We start from the raw sequence: 23,899 nt of genomic DNA, 5'->3' as shown, positions 1-23,899 counted from the left end.
TAAAATGTTTTGTTTATAATATAAATCCAACACGGATAAGAATATCAAAGTGCTATTTATTATTGTGCATAAGAATTGACCTGACCTGAATATTCCGTATGTTTCCGTAAATTAGTCTTCGGTGTTAGAACCTAAATAGCGACCTAACTATTGAAAAGTACATTTCTTAATTAACACCGCCATGTCTCACGTCCAGGTACAGCTAAGCGAATAAAACGTTCAGCTGCCAACCACTGGATTGTGGGTTCGAATCCTTTGTCCGACCATATCATTCTTTTATTACATCTGTAGGAAAATTGTTACACTTATCATGATTTATAGGTCATTATTGACAAAAATACACTACCACCCATAAGTCTTCTACGTACGTCAGTAAACCGTTCTACAAAACGACGGCTAAAATCTTTAAAAGATCTGATGGCGTCAGTTACACAGTGAAAATGAAATAATGAAATAAATACTACAGAAAACGTGAAATACGTTTAATAAAGTGCTGTAAGAATAAAAGCAATACCAATGAAATTACACGATATTGAATCTAAAAAATTGTTTGAATTTAATTCGAATCCATGGTGACGTGCATATAAGTCTGGGAGCTTACAGCTACGCTGCCGTGTGATTGGTTAACTATATACATTGTAGGTTATTTTAGTTAGTGTTTATATTTTCAGGATACAAATATAGCATACAATAGCGAGAACGCCCGAAAATATCGGCGAAAGGTCAATAAAGTAAGTATACATTTAGTAATTATGCACTCACCAAACAAGTTTTTAGGGGTTAGCGCTACATTTGTAATCACTTTGTCCGGTCCGTAGTTCCACCCGTCAGTTCGTCAGTCAGTTCCGAAACATTTAAGACTATATGTTTGTTTTCGCAAAGAGAGTTTAATGTAATTTCTGTATACAAATCGAAGTTACAAAACAACATCATTGATCTCTAAAAAGAGCGAAAATGGAAACCTATATCATCCAGGAGGAAACTCACAAGCTTTTTACCATTTACAAGATGAAAAATTACCTTACTCCAATTCGACTTTAAGACTTAATCTCGATGAACTCGGTATGTATTAATTAAGGAACATAAATGACATTCCTTTAATACACACACGCACGCAACATTTTGGCATACAAAGAATTTGTATAATCGGGGTAGGTTGGGGTGCAGGATCTTTCTTTGCTGGCATTTTTTTAACAAGTGGCTAAACTAGGCTATTGCAACCTTAGAGGGAGTTTGCTACGTTTACAGTACAATCTTTAAGTATATATGATATCACTACTGAAATAATATAGTTGTTTTTAGCATTTGACCTATATTGGTTATAATGTATTAAAACCATTTCTTGTATATTCCAGATTGTATGACTAGCAATGCTTCGTTCTGTGTGTTTCAAGAACTTTGTCAAATTCAAAGACTATCAGATTTTAGACTTTTCTGATAGTGGAGTTGTTAATTTCATCGGTGAAAATGGTTCTGGTAAAAGTTCTGTTTTAGAAGGGATTCGTCGGACATTGAAAGCAGAACTGAGTACATCCGTTTCGTCGTCGGTTGATCCGAGTCGGCTGTCGTATTTCATTTGCAATTTTGCTGGAGATGCGACCGAAGAGGAAAATGTCATGGATAATGTCATAAGTGGCATTGTTGTTATGCCAGAAAAAATAGAAAAAATCGACAGTGAATCAGAAACTGATGAGAGCTTATCTGACTTTGGTACAGATGATCTCTTTGGCGAAACAGAAACGCAATGTCTAGAAACGCATAATGAAGAAAAGAGAGAAAGTCATGAAACACAAGATTTGTCAAAGGAAGAGGAAAATGTATCTCAAACAGACACTTTGGAGAACAATACGGGAGAGATATCCGATGAAACTTTACTTAAGGCCAGTATGTATAAATAATGCAGTCTGATACATTTATATTTCAATAATAAAGAATTTAAAAACTGATATTACTTGTACGCTTTTCAAAAATTTCAATTGCTTCGCGTTTTTTCCGTAACATATAAAGGACATCACTTGTTGAAAACCTCATTGTTTTGTTTCCTCAGTACATCAGATATTTCACACTGTTTTGAAAACGCGTACTTCACCTCTTCCGTTGATTTAATCATTAAATATCGAAAATACAAAATTGAATGCTAGCAAAAACATTTTATGACTAGAACAAATCAGTTTCAGTGTTAACATCTATATCACATACAGTTCGAATATTGTAAACTGTAATAAGATTAACTTTTAAATAAATTTTCACTAAGATAGAGAAATTCTCAAAACTATATAAACCGCCGCTATGCCATTGTTCTCTCAACCATTTTGAATTCGTAAACCGTCCATATAGTCACTTCAGATATAAATTATAAAAATTGCTTTATATTGTAGATACAGATATGGTAAAATCCGTATACAAATTTGTTATGAGAAAGTCTGGACCTATGCACGTCAATTTGATGCAAATTACTCACTCAACTGAAGGTGGTAGTCGCAATGAAATCATGCCATTAAATGATATTAGAGATGAGGACTTCAAGGATAAAAGGCATAATTTGCATAATTTTATCAATGCAGTAATAGAGCAAAAGCGTACAGACAAGCACATAGAAAAATATCTGTGTGCTGTATTTGATAGCAAGTATATACAAGAACATAATAAACAGAAGCAAGAGAAACAAGTAGACGATTGTAAGACACTGTTGGAATCTTTATCGAGTAAAATCGTCTTTACCTTTCCTCTACGCTCCATTGGACCCTTACAATGGTCTGAAAGCAAACGAATTCACCACGACCAACGAGAAAATAATTACTCGGAAGCGGAAAAAAGGTGCGAAATAATCAAATGTTATTTAGAAGATAATGGAACTAAATTTAACAAAGACACCGAACAAGACATTTTCAAGACAATAACGCAGTGTGATGACTACAAATTTGAGCTTAAAAACGGCCAAATAACACTACCGAAAGGAAAGTATGCGCTGCTCAAAACTCCGGAGGGAATTCTCGAAGCCAAAGCGTTTTCTATTTTATTGTCCGGTAAAACCTATAGAACAATTATCCTTGAAGAACCAGATAGAGGAATGCATCCACAGTACATTGAGCGAATGATGCAAGTGATCAATAGATATAAACATAACAAACGTGTGATTCTTACAACGCACAATACGTCACTAATAACACCCTGGACATTACCAAACTGTTTCGTCTTCAAACGACAGAATGAAAGTTATCGTGTAATTTCAGGCAGAGCTATTGTCGGTGCTCCAACAAAAGACAATGTTCGCATGAAAAAATTAAGATTGATGGCATCAGACCATATTTCTGATATTCTATTTGCCAAGAAAGTTCTGTTCTTTGAGGGAGATTCAGAACTGTTGTTTCTGACAGAGTTTAGGCGTCAAATACTGTCGGACGAACTTACCGATATTACAATATTCAGAGATAATGAAATGTACAAACAGCTGAAAAGCTCACTTTTAGAAGTGTCTTTAGTTAAAATGAATGGTAAACGCAATGCTAGCTTTTGTCATGACGTTTGCAGTGAGCATAAACTTAACTTAGGTCATATAATTATTGTTGATCGGGATGGAATAAAAGATGAAGAAGAAACGAACGAGGAAGCAGAACCTGAAGAGAACCGGAAAGATGAAGATGTTGAATTGCAAACAAAAGCTAAAACCTTACATGGAGGAAAGGAAGAAGGGCTAGAAGAGGACCAAAATGAATCAACCTGGACTGAAGAAAGAAAAGGGCTTGATCATGAGGAGGACCAAAAAAATGAATCAGCATGGACTAATGAAAGAAAAGAACTTATGAAAAAGAAAAATGTTTTCTTTTGGCTTCATGGCGACATAGAAGATATGGTAATGAAAATGTCATCCACAACTGAAGGACTGCTCGGGAAACTTGAAAATCAAAATGTATCTTTGGATAAAAGTCTGTATCAACGGAAAAAGAAACGACATCATAAGCTATTTCTACGTAAAGGTGTTACTATAAGTAATATAACAGAAGGAGTGAAATGTATTTTTGAACATTGCACAACCGATCATGACCTTTTTCAGTTAATTACATACTTAAAACGCGATAACTGGAATACATTTTCAGACTAAATATGAAATAAAAACAAAACGACACCTGAATTAACAGATGTAATGACTTTTAATATTCGTCAATATCATCAAACAGTATTGGTCTTTTCCACCACGAATAAGAAAAACATTTTCTTTTCGTAGCAGAGCGACATAGCATAGCAAATATAGTGATAGGGAATCGCTTTTCACAGGTAAAGTTCAGCATGCGAAACTGAAAAAAAAAAAAAAAATTTGAACGTCCCTCTTTATCAACGAAAAAGAATATGTCAGTGGCAGTTTCTACACCAAAGTGTCTGACTACCAACTAGAGAAGCTGTTTTTATTCATAATAATAACAAGAATGACTTTATGTTAAGAAAATGACATATTAAGAGTGCTTAGGTATACATACATGTTATTTTCAATGTGGCCTTCTGTGTTTAAGGTAAATACACAGTATATTCAACAATAGAAGTAGCACAAATTTATACAGAAATTTATCACCACACGAAATATTTAGGGTTTTCACTAGAAGTATAAGTCAATGAATATCCGATTTACAGACAAAACCCAATACATAATATATGCATAGTAATATAACATATTCATTTCATCGGTCAAAAAGTTCGAACTTCTTTTTAAAAGTGCAAGTGTTGAGATAAGTTTATTCAAAACATTGCAAATTCGCGAATGCCACATCAATTTTTATCAATACACTAGTATACATATTCCAAGAATATTTTGACTTCTTAAATTGTCAATTATCGTTCAACTGATAAACATTTCAATTCTTTTGCATGCTTCATTTTATAATTTTATTTAAAAGCATACTTCTTTTTCGGACGCAATGCCATATTTTTAATTTTGCACCATGTGTTAATGAGGCTAGGATTCTTTGGAGCTCTTGCTCAATAATTGAAATATCAGTGTTGGATTTATAGACAGTGGAATCATCAGCGTACATGTCAATATTAATAGTATTTGAAATAAGTGCCATATTATTTATATATGGAATTTTTATGAATAGTAAAGGTCCTTAAATATAGCATTGTGGAACTCCAGAATGTACAGGTATCTTTTAAGAATGAAATTTTAACTAGCAGACTTTATGAGTAATATTTCACGGTCGCCAAGATTGAATGTTGTTTGATGATAAAGAAATACAGACCCTACATATCTTTCAAGCACGTATCAATTAAAAGTGCGGCTGAACGAGTAGAACGAAATCCTGATTTTTATTTTTTTGTAAAATATTTAAAAATACTTTTTTTGTGAATTGGAATAACGTAAGAATCTTTAAATTTATCGGGAATAACATAAAAGTATTCTGACTTGACGTCATTTCAGTACACGCTGTTTTAGACAACATATTTTTTTAAATTTTCGTATGGAAAGACAGAAATATTTAACCCTAGCACATGCTCGGACAACTGTATACCTTCCCTGCCATGTAGGGTAGAAACTTAAATCTTACACACATGGTGTAAGATGAACCTAGTGCTGTAAATGGCTTATTACGAACTACATTCAAATCGTAGATTAGTGCATATGTTTTATTTGTCACGTTGAAATTGATAGAAATGAAATACTTTGAAATTTCCCCTTTGTTCCTTATAGTATATGAATCGACTTGCGAAACGTTATTTTACGTAAAATACATCACATTACACTGTAGATATTAAAATAAAACCGGAAGTTCACATTGTTGCTTATGTTTGAAATCCTGTTTACGGCTGAGAACTTCCCGCACATTTTACGCCACTGTAAGAATAGATAGTGGATATTACATCAATGTATTTTCGTATTAAATCTAGTTTACGAGTTGAATAGAATAATGAAATGCATGGCTCTACCAAGCATTTTATCAATTTTATTCAACGAGTTTGATGAATTAAAAGTGGAAAGACACAAATGTAATATTCTGTTCCACATGTCAGCTTTTCCTGCTGAAACATCAAATTTTGTCTTTCTTGAACTATTATAGATCAAGACAATTCGACCAACGTCTCCTATACTTAAAACGACGTGAACTTTAAAGCTTTATTACACTAGAATAATACCAAATTTATGTAATGGCTTTATTTCACTCCTACGACGTCAAACATGTGATAAAGTGCTATACAAAAAAATTATAACCCAATTGTCATATGTTGACGATTACATTGGTGTATTTACTTAGAGGGTATTGTTCACTATTATAAACATCTTTACCACTATATTGCTAAAGGTCAGCCTGTCAGAAACCTACATTGAGATAATAGAGCAAGGATACTTAAAAATGCAAGTCATTTTGGTTTAAAGACCAGCTTTTGCCTTATTGTTAGCACAGGTGGAGGTAACGTATCTAGGATATAATATGGGTCCATGAGCCATATACATTTATATTTGCTACTTGTATCGCATAAACCGCGAGAATTTTCCGCGTAAGTCCAATGTGACGACGTAAAGTGAACCCTGACAGCGTAAAACTCCAACCAATATGGAGTCCAGTTCAGGAAGCGGTTGGCTGAGAAATTGTAAATAAAAACGCTTAATTTATAAATATTTAATTTTTAGGAGAATATACTGCTTTATCTTTGAATTAATGTTTATCATACTTAAAGGAATAAAGTTTAGACTGTCTGCACATAAACTGCGCATTGAAATTGGGAGATATGGACAAAATAGACTTGAAAGAAGTGAAAGACGTTGTAAAATTTGTGGAACAAATGATATTGAAGATGAGTTTCACTTCATTCTGAAATATAAAAAATAGAAAAATGTTCGATAACGATATATTGATAATTATTATTTTGATCGTCCTAGTGTATCTAAACTTGTTGAATTGTTTTCATCAAAGATAGTGCAAACCTTGAACAATTTAGCTTGTTTTATAAACTGTGCCTTAAAATAAGAAGTAAGATATTGTAATGTCTTCTTTAAATAATAAAATAATAACCAGTACGATTTGAAAATATATATATATATATATATATATATATATATTCAGACTCGTGTATGGATGAATTACAGTTGCGAGTCCATTTTACAATATATATAAAGTTTTTGCTATCATGATTATTGGTGTACTTTGATGTACGCAAAAGACGTACTGAACCGCAATCTGACTAAAGTACTTTATCTTCAACGAAGATCTGAGAACGACCCATTCACATTCGTCTTCTGTATATTTTGGATTTCCAATATTGCTTTTTTTATTTTTGCAAATCTATTTTTATTTAAACCAATCAGACGACTTGTTCGAATGTCAAAGAGTAAGAAAAATTTGCAGTCAGTCCAAGGTTCGAACCCGGGACCCCTCGCTAACAGAGCAAGTGCCCTACCGACTGAGCTAACCGGCTATCTGACCTCTTACGACATAAGAATTGCAGATATCAAAAACCAAGGCTTTTTTAAGCTTGCAGAATGTTGTAAGTTAGCTTTTGATTGGCTAGCGGAAGGGTCGTCAGAACGAGGCTTTCAATAGCTTGTGTTCAGATCCTAAGCGTAGCGTAATAGGATATGTACTTTAGTCAGATTGTACTGAACCGATAACTGATGCCGTTCTTTAATAATCATATTGTCACTCTCGTTCACTTAATTGTCTGTATTGTATGGATGTTAGTTATTTATATATGTATATGTATACGTGTGACCTTGATATATGATATGTTTGTTTAAGGATGAGGAGCGTAAGCTCAAGTCTAAAAGAAATAAAAGATTTGTTCTGTTCTATACTTTTATCAACTGTTTTTGCAACCTCAGAAGATAATGCTCTCTAAGTTAGACGCCTCACAAAAATGTACCGTCCCTTTAAGGATACAACTACCAGTTGTTTTTGACAGCGCGTTAAGTACATGTTTGCTGATATTTTAACTCTGTTATGACGACCCAAAACGGGAATATATTATTTTAATATGTGACGGACATTTACACATTTTTATTATCACTGGTAGCATAGTTTAAAGATTGTCAAATTACTCTTTTTTTCTATTTTCTGTAACATGACACACATGTAAAAATCACGTTAGGCTAAAAAATCATGAATAAGCACAATCTTCGATCTGAAACTGACATGTCAGTGCAATATGCCTAAAACTTTAGCAAACACTAATATCATTGAATAACAGCGTTTCTAAGGTAACCACGAACGGGATGCTTTAGAGTAAACATTGAAATTTTGTGCAGAACACTATGGATCGGACGTGACTTATAAAAATCAATATCACTATTCTACATATATGAACAGGTCAAGCTCGTGCCATATTCATTCATTTATAATTAGTTCCTTATATTGATAGAAGTCCATTTTGTTCCTTATGTTCCTTATAATTATAGCCTTATATTGATAGAAGTCCATTTGGTTCCTTATGATTATAGCCTTAATTGAAAGAAGTCCATTTAGTTCCATAATTATATTGATAGAAGTCCACTTAGTTCCTTATGATTATAGCCTTATATTGAAAGAAGTCCATTTCGATCCATAATTATATTGATAGAAGTCCACTTAGTTCCTGTTGACCGCCTCGATAGCCTAGTGGAAGAAAGCGTCCGCTTCGAGTGGAAAATGGTACCAGAAGCTCCCTGCGCTCAGCATCAGAAAGGGAAACTGGCCTCTTCTCTCATACCCTCTTGGCGATGGATTAAGTCAGGAATGAGGTGTCGAGAGTGATTATTATAAGTTGTAGAACTTGCTTCACAATCGACCGAAAATAAATTTGTATAAACTAAATTAAGTTCCTTATAATTATAGCCTTATATTGATAGACGTTCATTTAGTTTCACAATTATTTTAATAGAAGTCCATTTAGTTCCTTATAATTATAGCCTTATATTGATAGAAGTTTATTTCTTTCGTTATATTGTTTCTTTGAAAATATTTTATGAGATTTTTTTTGTTGGATTAAACGTCGCACCGACACATGATAGGTCATATGGCGACTTTCCAGCTTTAATGGTGGAGGAAGACCCCAGGTGCCCCTTCGTGCATTATTTCATCACGAGCGGGCATCTGGGTAGAACCACCGACCTTCCGTTAGCCAGCTGGATGTCTTCCTCACATGAAGAATTCAACGCCCCGAATGAGGCTCGAACCCACATCGATGAGGGGCAAGTGATTTGAAGTCAGCGACCTTAACCACCCGGCCACGGAGGCCCCGAGAATATCAAAGTACACTATTATGTAAGCTGTATGTTATCGAAGATTAATCATTTCAAGAGCGAGTTATTAACAAAAAAATCTGCATTTAAGTAAACAGAGAAAATGTAGCGTATTTATCTTATCCTGGGTCTAAAGATTATCTTGCGAACCAGAGTTATCAAAACACTTACTAGACTTATTAAAAGAGTAAAATTAATGTCGGAATTTAAATATTAAGTAAGTATATATTTAGTCAATCACCATTATTTTAAAGAGGATTTCCCATAGGCACCTATTACGAAAACTTACGTAAGGTCAAACATTCTGTCTAGCAGAAAAAGCACATGACACTATCATTTTACATTTGTCGCAATTTGCAAGTTTATTCTATATTTGGAAAAAAATCGGGGTTTAATTAAATTTCAAGTCAGGGAAGAAAAAATGGATCCGAACTGTAGAACTACCTTAAGCATCATACGGGAAAGAGATTTCATGTGATAGCTTTAAATTTCGTCAGTATTTATACATCTTTTCACACTCCTCACATCTTTAGTTTTTCTCTCCGCTCTGACTGTCTAAGTGTTCCCGCAGGTTTTCCGGCTAAAGATACGCCACTAATATCGCGCTTCAATCAAATGCTGATTTATTAAAACAAATTTCCCGATAATGCCATTGGACAAAAAATAATTTCAAACACTCAATACTGTATTAATAAAGGACAAAGTTCGTTTTTAGCGAAAAACGGCCCATCATTATTTTTTTCTAATTTTTTTTGAGTTGACAATCCAGTATCTCCCTAGACCGAAAATAAAGTTTTTTATTGTTTTAAAATGACAATTAAGTAAAAATAGTACATTTTGCACGACTATGTAATAACAAAAAAAACCGGTTTTCTTGCGACGTCGTGACGTTGCCACAACGTAAATCGCGTTGATTTTATTTTCGCTCCGTCATGAATGATGTGTAACCATATAAATACAAGTATGCGATATGATAATATTTCATTTAAATAAGGTTAAGATAGGATGCCGTTTCATCAAATTATACTGAGAACAAAATGTAAATGATATTCACCTTTGTCTATAAATGCCGACAGAGACATGTATTTGCATTGTTTTGCTTCTAAAAGTAATCTTGTATATGGTTTTAATACTTCTTTGCATTCATTATTTCACTAAACGAATGTAGAAACATACGTGAAAAAAATTCGACATCCATCTTCATATTTTATTTCGCCAAAATACTATTTCAAAGTTTGATCAACCAGTTTAACTTACATTTTGATATTCCCGCGGTTATACACATTGTACATGTACGATGCATTTGAATCAACTTTCCGACTGCTACCTTTGATATTACTTTGATGTTTATATCAAAGGAGGTGCCGACTAGTGTATTTATCGACCATTAGATACACGTGTTTCTTCACTAAATGACTCGAGCATAATTTAGTAACAGATAAACAATAACTTACATTTTGGTAAGGTAATAACCATCGTTTTTTGTGTGTGTGTTTTGTTTTTGATTTCTTAATTGGATTTTATGTCAACATATTTTAGTCAGCAATAGTTTGCATGTTTTAGACAGAAACCAAGTGTAGCCTTAAAGCGCGATACTCTTTACCCCGCATGGGGGTGGGGGAGAGGGGGAAATTAGACTATGACCATCACAATCCCTCGCTTAAGCGAGTTTGTAACTCAAGAAACGGTCGTGGAGAGCAGTACACAAAACTAAGAAGTAAAGAAGAACTGTGGGTGAAGAAATTTTAATCTCGCACAAATATGAAAATATAATGATCGTATTTTCACTATATATTAAAAATAATTACACCGTCATAGTAATTTATATATTACATTCGTATCATCTATGACCATATGACCTATTTCCTTAAATACAAAGTCATTTTAATTGTAGCTGTGCACATCTTTCAATTCTTATCTGTAGACAGATGGATACAAATGTCAAATTATGCAAAACAATATTAAACTTATAACTATCGTATTTCAGTATGTTATTAGAAATTAATATATTTTTGACTTGTAACATTTTATTTGCTTGAAGAACTGCAAAATAAATAATAAATAACATCAGATATTAATCTACTGATTTTTTTTCTTCTTCTTCAAATATCAAACTCCGGTTTTTATGAAGTATAATCATGAATAATTGATAAATTATTATGATATTATGAATTCAGCAAATCGGCATAATAACTATAGATTTATAACATCAGAATAGCTCTAAACATGTTTTTACAAAATATGTTTTACTATCAAATGTAAAAATACTCTTCAAGATACTTTTTCAGAGGCCAGCTACAGAATACTGCTTTAAAAACTATGTTAATGTAACGATTCAGCTGCTACATTTTCACTCACTCTCTGTATCCGAACTGTCAACAGTTTGGGGTATGTTTCCTGCGTCTAAAACATAATCACCCCAGTTGCGCGTGCCATACATTTCTTTCCCTGTGTGTCTTGCATACCCAAGAAACCATAAAATGGCAGCCACGTGAGCACACACCCCGACAACTCGACTACCAGCGCGACACTTGCAATACCATGAAACAACTTCAGTCGCGTTATGACGAATCCAAAGTGTGTAAACCTTAGATGACACGTGTCTGCTTTGAATTTTGACCCTTAAAAGAGTATTGTCTTCTCTATGTACATAAATGTCTGAGTTTCCGTCAATATGCTCTTGCATATAACCAGCTGACATTTTAAGCTGGTAAGTACCACATGTTAATTCTCTCAACTGAATTTCGTCTAAGCGCGGAAATTCAACATCTAATTCAGCGGACTTCCAACAGGCTGATTTTCGTTCTAAACAGTGATTTTCAATGTAAGTTTTAAGGTCGTTATTACACTTTGACAAATCTAACATTTTCCTTCCAAGTGCGGTGTCGTCGTCGTTGTTTTTCGTCGCGCTCAATGGAGGAAAGTATTTGTTGGATATCGCGCATACTATTCTTACGAAATCCCCGATGAATGGAACCTGCGTTGTTGGTAAAACATGATCTAAGTACTTTCAACGCTTGATCCTGGCGTTAGCAGATTCTACTACCCATCTGACCTAAAGAGATAAAAAAGAATGGACGTAAAGTAATACTTAAGATAGGAGAAAACGTTGAGATTGATTTATCTTTTTACAGTGTAAGTGGACATACATGCATTAAGCGGCCAATATCTTAGTATTTTCTTATTGACATAATAATTCATACGACCAAACCAAAGTTAGCAATCACACGTGTTGCAAACATGTATTAGTTTATGCTGGTACTAAATCACTGTCCGCATTATGGAAAACCAGTACTTGTGTTATATGAGAAGGCATTACCGTCAGTACAATAGGGTTCGAACATACGACTTTCAGGTTGAGTGGCCGACACATTAACCATTAGGCCCAAAACTCCACAAACCCGTATTAAGCAACCACTGTTCTTCTGTTAAACATCAAAACTAATGTATGCGGTCTAAGCAGTAAACCATATTTTTTTAAACATTACACGGTTAATAATTAACCGTTCGGAAGTCCAATATCTGTAACAGGTTTATCGCATTTAAAAAAAGTTAATTGATGACTCATTTGACTGTCTCTCAGTTTTTACCTAGCCCGCTATCTACGGATAGCCCTAACCGTGTTCGTGATTAAAACAAATAACGGTACGCTTCAAAGATAAAAAAAAAAAACAGTATAAATACTGCACGACAACTAAAACGATAACTTGTTTGATAATTATGATTTTTCTTCGTTAAAAGATTTTTTTTGTATAGCATTACAGTATGAACTTAACTTCTGTCATTGAAAAATTTTTTGGTTTGTATAACATTACAGTATGAACTTAACTTCTATCATTTACAACCTTTTTGAGTTCACCGATGCATGAGAACAATAATATTAACATGCTGTCGTTTAAATTATCAGGCGGGGGTAGAATACCGAAATATTGACCTGGTACTCGTAAATATTTCGCATGTTTCCGTAAATTAATTTTCGGTGTCCGAACCTAAACAACGATTTAAAGCCCTGCTCCGCCGCTATTCAAATTCTGTTGCGTGTATGCAACCATGATTACAATAGCTAACAGTTAACGGCCTCGTGCCACACTTTGGCACGCAAAACCACAGGTATTTTATATAGAATTTTATATAAAATAGACTCTATTTTGACAGGCGTCACTGTTCATAGTCAGGATTTTCATGCTTTTTCAGTGACAATTTAAGGTTAAAAGGTAGGACTGGAGCAGGTCTTTAACTATTGAAAAGCCAGTTATATACAATCATGTATCACGTGCAGATAAAACTGTGCGGACAAAGCGTTTGGCACAAATCTCAGGGTTGTGTGTTAGAGTCCTCCGTCCGACCAAACTGTTTTTTTTTGGTGTGTGTTTTTTTTCTCAATTTTATCTGTATTAACAGACGGAAAAATTGTCACACTTATCATGATTTATCAACGAAATACTCTACTATCCATCAACATTCTTCTACGTACATGTCAGTTAACCGTTCTAAAAATGTTTAAAATCTTCAGGACCGGGCAAGTATTCATTCATTTAGCAGACAATTCAAGGAACTGTTGTTAACGATAAGAAATAAAATGTATCATAAAATAACGTAATATCAATACAATTACAAATACACGGAATTACAAAAAAATGGTTTGATCAGAATTCAAACCCATGGTAACGTGCTTACAAGCCGCTGAGCTTACCACTGCGCTACTGTTCCATTAGTTAACTAAAATCGTTATTTTTTATTAATGTAGATATAATCAGGACACAAATATCGCGTACAATAACGAAAACGCCCGAAAATATTAGAAAAGATTGTCAGGTGTCAGGGACAATAAATACAGCAGTCTACGTGCATATAAATAAAATGCATTAGAATTTAGCAATAGTCATTTTACGGCACCGTATTATCAAAGCACTATATACATTCGTTCTCGCGCCTGATATTTTGCATTTAATTCTATTACTTTAGGTTTTGGTCTCCTTTTTTATAGAAAATAACACATATATTATCAATTTACCTTCGTGACTAGTCTGCTAGTGTTAGCATCTTCTGTTGTCATTTGTTTCTGTCCTTTTTGCATGAATGCAGGCATTTCGGCATGTATTCCCATATCTTCCAGCATAGCTAAGGAATCCCGAAAACCTCTGTCAACAATAAAAACGTCATTTTCAGCTACAAAGCTTTTTATTTCTTCGACATTTGTCTGCATCATGTGAGTTAATATACGTGCGTCACTGTTTCTTCCATCTGCCAGGTAGGGTCCGATTATGGTGACAAAGTACCTACTGGTTGTTACAACTACCATTGGTTTTACTAAGGGTCTGCCCTTGTGCATGCTAAATGACCGTCTTTGAAATTGAAAGTTTGTACTTTTTTGTATGTAAACATACGTTCCATCTAAAACAAGCATCATCTTTGGCTGACTGTCACCCGACTCATCTGTACCAAACAGTGACTGAGCAAGAGGTCTTGTGTGTTTGTCAATAATTTCTTGCCTAGATATATGTGCAAGACCCAAGTTCGCCGGAACAAAATGCTGCATTAATGCACGTCTTACACTTGAAATTGCTCTTCGGACACTTGACGGCGTTATACCTAAAATTGTTGAAAGAAGTTTGTTTGATATGCCAGACTTTAATTTCAACAGGAACAGTCCAACTGTAGTTCTCGGACTACGTACGGGTGAGCTCCGAATATGCTCTTCTATACTAAGGAAGAGGTCTTCAAAGTCTGTCTGCTTAAGTCCAGTCAGTTCTTTATAATCTGCTTCTCTCAAGTTGTCAAAATTAAGCCTTTCATTTGTTCTGATGCATTCCTTTCTTATAGCCCCGATCAACTCTAAGATATTTGTTCTGCTCATAAAGACTGTGTCTGTGGTTAGAACGTTTATAAGGGACTCCTCTGAAATCTGCTCATTATATATATGTACAGGACAGCAGCGTGATCCGGATGGTATCAGTATATTGAATTTTATAAATACCGTCACTCTTGTCTCGGAGGGTACAACGATGAGTTTAGGTCCCGGTCTCTTACACAAGAAACATTTAGCATGAGTCTTTGTAGTGCACGGTATTTTCAGTGAAACAGACGGAGGGCTGAGATATGAAGAATTCCCTTTAGAGGCTGGCGGATGAAAGTCCGGATCACTTGCTTCTGTTGAACTGTATGTTGAACTACGCTGCGTCTCAGCTATATAATAGTTATGTCTGCATTTATTACATATAATTGACCTCTCATCAGCGTTAATGAAAAACTTTTTCAACAGATACTTCTTTATGGATTTGTTCACCGGTCTTCTGTTTTTTGGTTTCGTACGTGTGTTGCACACAACACAGTTGTGGAACTTCATACTGAAAAATACAAACATATTGTAATTGAAAAAATATTTAAAATAAATCAAGAAATTACTTAAACAGCATGAAATTAGACTTAAAAATGTAAGAAAAAGCAATTCAAAAAATGTATATGACGCAGGTGGGATTCGAACCCCAACCGCCAAAATGCAAAGCGGGCGCTCAACCACTGTGCCACTGAGTTGTTAGATATTAACGGTGCAAACTTATATAAATACTTAAGCGACGGTTTAGGTTGATTGAAATATATTACACTGATTTGTTCGTTTTTTGTTTGTTTTCATTTGTGAATAGAAACAGAGAACCTATTGTTAAAATGTTAAATATCGGTAAACGTATTTATACGTTTCTTCACATTCATCCACATAATATTTCGTAATTTAGGCCATGTTACGGCATGTAGAACTACGATACTGGCAATTTATCTTTAACAATCTACATATTGTTTTTTCTTACCTTTCACGATCACTCTTGATTATATTTTTACATTTCGTAAGACGCTTGCTATTATACGACAGATATATGTCATGATGGAAACGTGTTAGTAAGTATAATCACTACACTGGGGGGCGAACGTCACGGATCGCTTCAGCGTTCCAAATAAATACCTTTTTCATCATCAAAATTGTCATTACATCACTCGTACCTGTCTTGAAACATATTATATAAGAAATGAACTTACCTTTTTCCTTGTACAATAACAGTAACTCTGATTTTCCTTCGAGTTGGATGATACGATCTTGTACGTTTCTATGGACGCTGAGTACGAAAGTTTCGAACCCAAATATAAAAAATACGATAAAAGCCGTAACAGCGCTGCACTTCGCATTCGTTTATTTATGGAAGAGAATCATAAAACAGTTCAAAAACAGAAAAACGATTTGTAATCAATACTTTCGCTTTTTTAATTCTATGGTTGTACTATATATTAATCAGTAAGGAAAAATAGACCTACTAAGGAGTCCGTAATTTGTTTATTTTTAGTATGAGCACAGCCGTCGACCACAAAAATATTTTGCATACAAGTAGCAATACTGAATTCCAACTAAAGTTCAAATTATCTTCGTGGTCGAGGGCTGTGCTCTGTACTAAATTCCAGATAGACAGGACGAAATGCATGAAAATAACCAATTTTTAGCCTTTTCAGGGGTTTTCAAGCTCTTGTTTCTCTATCTGAGAAGTTATCGAAATTACTATACATTGTATTTTGATAAAGTTTAGACATGTATAAAGACAAAAAACACGCCATAAGTAAAATATTATTTAATTCATAATTTTGTAATATTTTAGGCCGATTTCATATAATCGTGAACCTTGTCCTTTACTAGTCGCGGACACCTATGCACAATAGTAAATCTTAATAATTTCAAACTGTTTTATAGAGCTTGAGACGTATTTTCCGTTAATAATATTTCAACCAGCAAAATTGTAAGGGTGTTTAAGGATAGGTTTGTGTTTTGGCAAAAGAAAATTATATATACTTTATTATATCGCATATGTAATTGGATCCAAAATGAATTATATGAAATGAGAAGTTTTATTTTCTAATTATTGGCTAACCTGTTTAGTGTTTGAAATTATTTTTTGTTTACAAATTTAAACTCCGCCTACAGTATGTCACTTACCGGGTTATTAAACGACTGTGTGTAAATATTGATTTACTAAAATTAATTTCCCCATAATTCGAAAAATACTGCAATTCCATCGGACAAAAATAGTGTTTCAAACACTAAAAAGGTGGAAAACGATCTATGTTTTCTTTTCCTTTATTATATTAGATCTACATTTATTGTCACATTAAAGTGTGCCCCTTATTATTCAACATGTACTATGCTGCGGAGTCGTACTTTGTGATTTTAGCCATCGGAAATATCATGCTCGCTTAGTCTGTCAATTCGTCACTGATGTAGGCCTAGGGAGCTTTAAAAGAGTTCAAAAACAATAAGAAGCTTTATTGAAAATGACAAGTATTTGTAAATTATGAAAAGCAGAAAATAACAGCGGGAAGATGTGAGCATTCTCGAAAAAGTAACAAGATCCTATTCATGTTGATTCTACTGTACTAGATATTTATATAGATCAAACGCCCTACATAATTGCAACAATACTTTCAAACTGACATTATTAAATGTATGTCATGAAAAGAAACAAATAATGTCATCCGAAACAAAATAATGAATGAGGCGCAGATTGAATGCAGCGAAACTTATCACTTTTACTGTACATGTCAGATGTTAAAACAAAAACGTTTTTGGCTTAGATTTTTCTAAATAGTGCATGATAAGCAAGACTGTGGATGTTCTCCATCGAAATCGTCAGTGTGGATGTTGTAATTTTAATAAAGTAGTTTGTTTTGAATAAAATATCGTCGGATATTCTTAAAACACCAAAATAAAACCATGGTCGAGTATTGTGCTAGTCACTGATATTAAATGAGCGTCAAATCTGTTCTCATTTCACGAAAATACGGTCAAAACTCACTTTTTTAGATAAAATAGTGGTACAGCTCATGCCCTCTTTGCCAACTGTTTGCGTTTTCGGGCAAAAACCAAGCTATACGTACAGCATGGAAAACTACCGCAAAATAGTATACTCCAGGCCGGGTACGGTGCTCTTTATCTCGAGTCGAATGCTGCAGTAATAAGAAAGTTTCAAGACCTTTCTTACCTGAATCGGCGTAAATCTGTATGTGGCCAGCTCATTTGTGTTGGTTTTTGATGACATTGCATTCTTGGTTTCCCCACCGTGTTTTATTTTTAGTTTTCCTTGTTAAAAACCATGTCATAGATCTATCACAATTCTAAATATTAACTTTCTAATTACTTAAACAATGCTCTGCTTTTTACAAATTTTGGTAGTTCACAACAAGAAATGACATCAGCTGAAACACACCTAAAAGCGAATTTACGCACAAGCCTGAATATTACAAATCATTTTTTTTTTTTTTTTTTTTTAAATAATTTCCAACCACTGGCCATTGCAATTTTTGCCCCATGTGTATTCACGCGCCTCCTGGCTATATCCGTAGCTCTGTTATTTTCTGAATACCGCCAAGAAACGCGAGGTAAAAGTTGGGACAATACTATTTTCGTTTTAGGAAAGTTTTCTGAAATGTATTTTGAAACTTCTTCAACCAATCTTAGTACGTCGTACATTTGCAAGCACCTAGGTCATTAGCCCCGCAATGCAAACTTATGACGTTTCGGGAAGGTACCGAACACACCTTCTGTAACACTCTTAATTTATTAGTTACACCGCTTAGGCATTTCCCTACCCCCCCCCCCCCCCCCACACACACACACCCACCCCACCCAATATCCTTGCCACCATATAATTGCATTGTCGTCCAGGCCAAGCCTCGCTCCGCCGGGTTGTTTCCGTGCGAACACAAAGACATTTCTTACAATAGACGACCCCACTATCCACACAACTGTCTTTCCTAATATGCATTGAAACACGATGATAAATACAGATAAATACGATGTTTGACGGATACACTGTTGTGGACATTTGATCCCCGTTTTAATGTTTGATATGTAATATTATTTCGCAGAAAGAGATTTTTTTGCGTGTACTCTTCTTCTTTCAAACTTTGGATGCATTTAGAGCACTACGTTCTACTAACTTTGCTTTCCATTTGACATAAACATCCGTCTCATACTCTTTCTTGAACGAATCAGTGTTATTTTCTTTACCGGATAAGTCTCATACTCTTTCTGTAATGGAACAGTCTCATACTTCATCTTTAACGGAACAGTCTCATACTTTTTTCTTAAATGGAACAATCTCACTCTATTTCTTAAACGGAACAGCTTGTTCTCTCTTTTTTAAATGGAACAGTCTCATTTTCTTCCTTTAACAGATAAGTCTCATGCTTTTTCCTAATGGAAAAGTCTCATACGCCTTCTTTAATGGATTAGACTCATTCTCTTTCTTAAACGGAACAGTATCATTTTCATTCTTCAATGGATAAGTCTCATACTCTTTCTTTAATGGAACAGTTTCATACTCCTTTAACGGAACAGTCTAAAACTATTTCTTAAACGGAATAGTCTCATTCTCTTTTCTTAAACGGAATAGTCTCTCTTTCTTAACCGGAACAGTCTCATGATCTTTCTTAACCGGAATAGTCTCATTCTCTTCTTAAACGGAACAGTCTCATTCTCTTTCATAAATAGGTCAGACTCATTCTCTTTGTTTTACAGATAAGTCTCATACGCTTTCGTGAACGGGTCAGTCTCATACCCTTTCTTTAACGGATCTGTCTCATAATCTTTCTTTAACAGATCCCTCTCATGCTGTTTCTTTAACGGATCAACCCCATTCTCTTTCTTTAACGGATAAGTCACATAATATTTTACCGGGTCAGTCTAACACTCTTCCTTCAATGCAGTCTATAACTCTTTCTGTAACGGAGCAGTCCCATTCTCTTTCTTTAACGGATTTGTCTAATATATTTCTTTACCAGGTCAGTCTCATACTCTCTCTTGAACGGATCCGTCACATAATCTTTCTATACCGTGTCAGTTTCAATCTCTTTCTTTAGCGGATTTGTCTCGTATATTTCTTAACCAGGTCAGTCTCCTACTGTTTCTTTAACAGATCCGTCTTTCTTTAACGGGTCAGTTTCGTACACTTTTTTAAAGGATCCGTCTCATAATCTTTCTTTACGCGGCTAGTTTCATACTATTTCTTTAACGGATCCGTCTCATTATTTTTCTTTACCGGGTACGTTTCATACACTTTATTTAGTGGATCTGTCTCATAAAATTTCCTAAACAGGTCAGTCTCATAATATTCTTTAACGGATCCCTCTGATAATCTTTCTTCAACGGACCTCTCTAGAGATCTTTGTTTAACGGATTCTTCTAATAACCTTTCTTAAACGGATCAGCCTCTTTCTCTTTCTTTAATGGATCCCTCTCGTTATAGTTCTTTAACGGACCAGCCTCTTTCTCTTTCTTTAAGGGATCCCTCTCATAATCTTTCTATAACATATCCTTCTCAAAATCTTTGTTTAATGTATCAGCCTATTTCTCTTCCTTATACAGATCCTTCTCATAATCTTTCTTCAACGGATCAGCCTCTTTCTTTAACGGATCCCTCTCATAATCTTTCTTTAGTTTATATATAATTTATTTTAGGTCGATTGTGAAGGAAGTTCTACAACTTATATTAATCACTCTCGACACCTCATTCCTGATGGTATCCATCGCCACGAGGGTATGAGAAAAGAGGCCAGTTTCCCTTTTAATGCTGAGCGCCAAGCAAGGGAGCTACTGGTACCATTTTTCACGTCTTTGGTATGACGCGGCCGGGGATCGAACCCACGACCTCCCGCACTCGAAGCGGACGCTCTACCACTAGACTATCGAGGCGGTTTCTTTAATGGATCCTTATCATAATCTTTATTTAATGGATCAGCCTCGTTCTTTTTCTATAACGGATCCATCTCAAACTTTTTCTTTAACAATTGTACAATAGGTCAAACTCAGGGATCATTGACCAGCAGGGATCTGCAGGTGAATTTTATCATAAAATACTATTTGAACTTTGAGCGCCTTCATAATTATCATATTGAGTTTACAATTGTTAAAAATGTCTTGACATACGATAACAATTCATAGACATTTTGAAGTATGAGAGACCAGTTACGATAATCATATATACATTTAGTTGCAGCAATGATACCATCATCACAAATAATAATATGAAACTAGGTAGTAGCTGAATGTTCTCTTTCTTTAATTTTACGCCATTTCTCATTTTAAAGAAACCTGTCGTGAGTAATATTTTTTTACTTTCTTTATATAATTCCGTAAGAATTTTGTACTTTCTTTATGTAATTCTGCAGGTAGTTTGTACTTTCTTTATGAAATCATTACAGACAGGTTTTAAGGATCGTTTTACTATTATTAATTCCCATGAGAACAGTTTAGAACCTCGAACAAGATAGATTATTTCACTCCTTAACAAAATATTTTACATGTACTCCTTAACAAAATATTATACATGTAATCATTAAAGATGCCGCCTATAACAGTGCTTGAAAATATAACGCCGTAACCTTCAAATGGACAACGTCCTGCACTTATTGAAATGAAACTTACAACCAACTACCCATAACCCTTAAAAATTGGAGCAATTGAAAATGCTATAACCTTTGAAAAGTCAATGAATTGCTTTCATTGATTACGGCATTGTGTGGTTGATAATAAAATGTAGTGCAGCCATTGAAAAGGCTCAATAAAAATATAGATGTTTTAATTAACATGAAACAATATATTAATACATTCGTAAGGTGAAAATAATATGCTCGCTCGAATGAAATTCAACATGAAGGGTATTGGTCTAGGTAAAGGTTATATCCGTCTTATTAAACGGTAACCTACTGGTTTACGTTACACAAAGTATAAAATCTTAAAAGCAAATCACCACTTATCTAAAATGACACTGAAACGTTTTAATTGTTTGGGACCTTCTACACCTTCTACGGCCTCTATAGGATCATCAACAAGATCTTCTGTTGGTGATAGATCCATCATTCCTATTATAGCTGGTGCTGGCGTCGGAGGTGTTGCCATTGACATCTACTGTCTCAAGTTCAAGAAAAAGTGTGACGCTCAAATAATGATATAGAAAAATAAAAACCAGATGTGATCTGAAACATCTGGAACATCTTCCAAAGAAATTAATTCTACCATCGTCAACGTTTCTTTGCTTTTACATTTTATCTTACTTTAATTAAAATATTAAACGTAAATGTTTTATTTTCTTTTATTCTCTCTTCTAAGGAATTAGTCTTACTAGCATCCACATTAGTGCCGATTTCATTTCTCCTACATTAATGAAAACATTTAACTTAAATGTTTAATTTGGAAATAGATTTTAGTTTTGAGTTCTTTGCTGGCAAATAAAATGCGGTTTTGAGTTCATTGCGTAGTAATCTAATCACGAAGGTCGAAGACATGAGTGATTAATTACGAGTCATCTGAACGAAAGAAATATTTATGTTATTTATTTATATTGTGATGTGGTATCGCATAAGTGTGATTATTATAGACTTATTTCATATCAAATGATTTTAGAATAGTACATGTGCTAATTGATGATTTTTTCACATTTCATACTCCATGGAACGTTATTTCAGAGAGCTGAACCGCGCAAATTGTCCCTTCATGATGAAACATTACCAAAGTTTTAAGCAGTAGATAAATGCTTTTGTTTATTACTTATTGTTACTTATTGTTCTCATCAAATCTACGATTCTCGTTTGCACTTCGTGACGGTACAATATGTTTCCAAAATTGGAAACGAGAAAAGATATATTTCTTCAAATCTAAATGTTTCAAAATTAAGCCTTACCGCTCGTGCAAAATGTTTTTAGGCAGATGGTCGTCAAAATATACGTCCGAATTAAATAATGTACAAAACCTTACAGCAATGTTCCGTCACCGCGTGTGCTTCCTCCAATAAATCACATGTAACATGTGACACTCATTTGTAATAAAAAAGAATAGTTTTAAGTCGTTATTTGTTTAGGTTTATTTCTATGTTTAGGTATTCAATCTCTTTTCTCTTTGGCTAATTTAATTAAATTCTGATTTCAATCTCTTACGAGGTCTCAGTTTGAGTACAGCAACATAACTCCAAGAGTTCAGATTGTGTTAATTGTAGATAAGACAAAATTGAGTAGAACAAAGTTATGGGTAGCCTTACCAAAGGTATTGTTCATTATTTCTGTAATTAGACATTTTTTAAACATAACTGTATATCGTTTAATATAGTTGAATAAATGCGAACTACAAGTTGTATATGGAAACAGAGAATACCAGTGTATACGTAAATGCGAAATTATTACATGTATATATAATTTACAAATGATATAGGCTGTTTCTTGGTCAAAAATACAAGAACTGAAATGGGAACAAGTCTCATAATGCAGTATTCTTATCGGTCAGCTTCACTGTTCAACTAAAACACAACCAGTTACATGTGTTAGCGTTGATACTTTTGGACCTCCACATAAAGACTAACATGTGCCTTTCAATTTCACATTGTCACCTGTGTTCCCGCATTACCTAAAGTACCCTTGGCACGATTGTACATTTACCTCTTTACTCCTCAACCATTTTTACATTTAATTGTGAAGATCGTACCATAGCCGATGTTACATGTCAGTGCTACTAATTATTTTGAGTGTTATATCTTTTAAGTGATTTTTTACTTTTGTTATTTTACTCGGTGTCCATAATATACAGTGTCTGTTATACACACGTTGTACTACATAAGGTGTTGTATTTTTGTAGAACAATGTACAAAATAGTAACCGACCTTGTCAGCTGTA

At 34.2% G+C, this 23,899-nt stretch overlaps 2 protein-coding genes across 2 annotated transcripts; one reads left to right on the top strand and one right to left on the bottom strand.

Moving 5' to 3' along the window:
• Positions 1-1,361: 1,361 nt before the first annotated feature.
• LOC123557254 (uncharacterized) lies at positions 1,362-7,777 on the top strand. Its single transcript, XM_053543611.1, has 2 exons — positions 1,362-1,884; positions 2,379-7,777. The coding sequence occupies exons 1-2, from the start codon at positions 1,371-1,373 to the stop codon at positions 4,100-4,102; spliced, it is 2,238 nt and encodes a 745-aa protein (XP_053399586.1). The 5' UTR covers positions 1,362-1,370; the 3' UTR covers positions 4,103-7,777.
• Positions 7,778-13,940: 6,163 nt separating this feature from the next.
• LOC128557059 (uncharacterized) lies at positions 13,941-16,389 on the bottom strand. Its single transcript, XM_053543614.1, has 2 exons — positions 16,235-16,389; positions 13,941-15,549 (listed from the first exon to the last, which is right to left on the bottom strand). Exon 2 carries the CDS (start codon positions 15,546-15,548, stop codon positions 14,208-14,210), a length of 1,341 nt encoding a protein of 446 aa, XP_053399589.1. The 5' UTR covers position 15,549; positions 16,235-16,389; the 3' UTR covers positions 13,941-14,207.
• Between the last annotated feature and the right edge of the window lie 7,510 nt (positions 16,390-23,899).

The sequence above is a fragment of the Mercenaria mercenaria genome, chromosome 5, assembly GCF_021730395.1.
Source record: "Mercenaria mercenaria strain notata chromosome 5, MADL_Memer_1, whole genome shotgun sequence".
Lineage (NCBI taxonomy): Eukaryota > Metazoa > Mollusca > Bivalvia > Venerida > Veneridae > Mercenaria > Mercenaria mercenaria.
The sequence above is the reverse complement of the archived record's forward strand: the minus strand, read 5'-3'. Positions and strand labels throughout refer to the sequence as shown.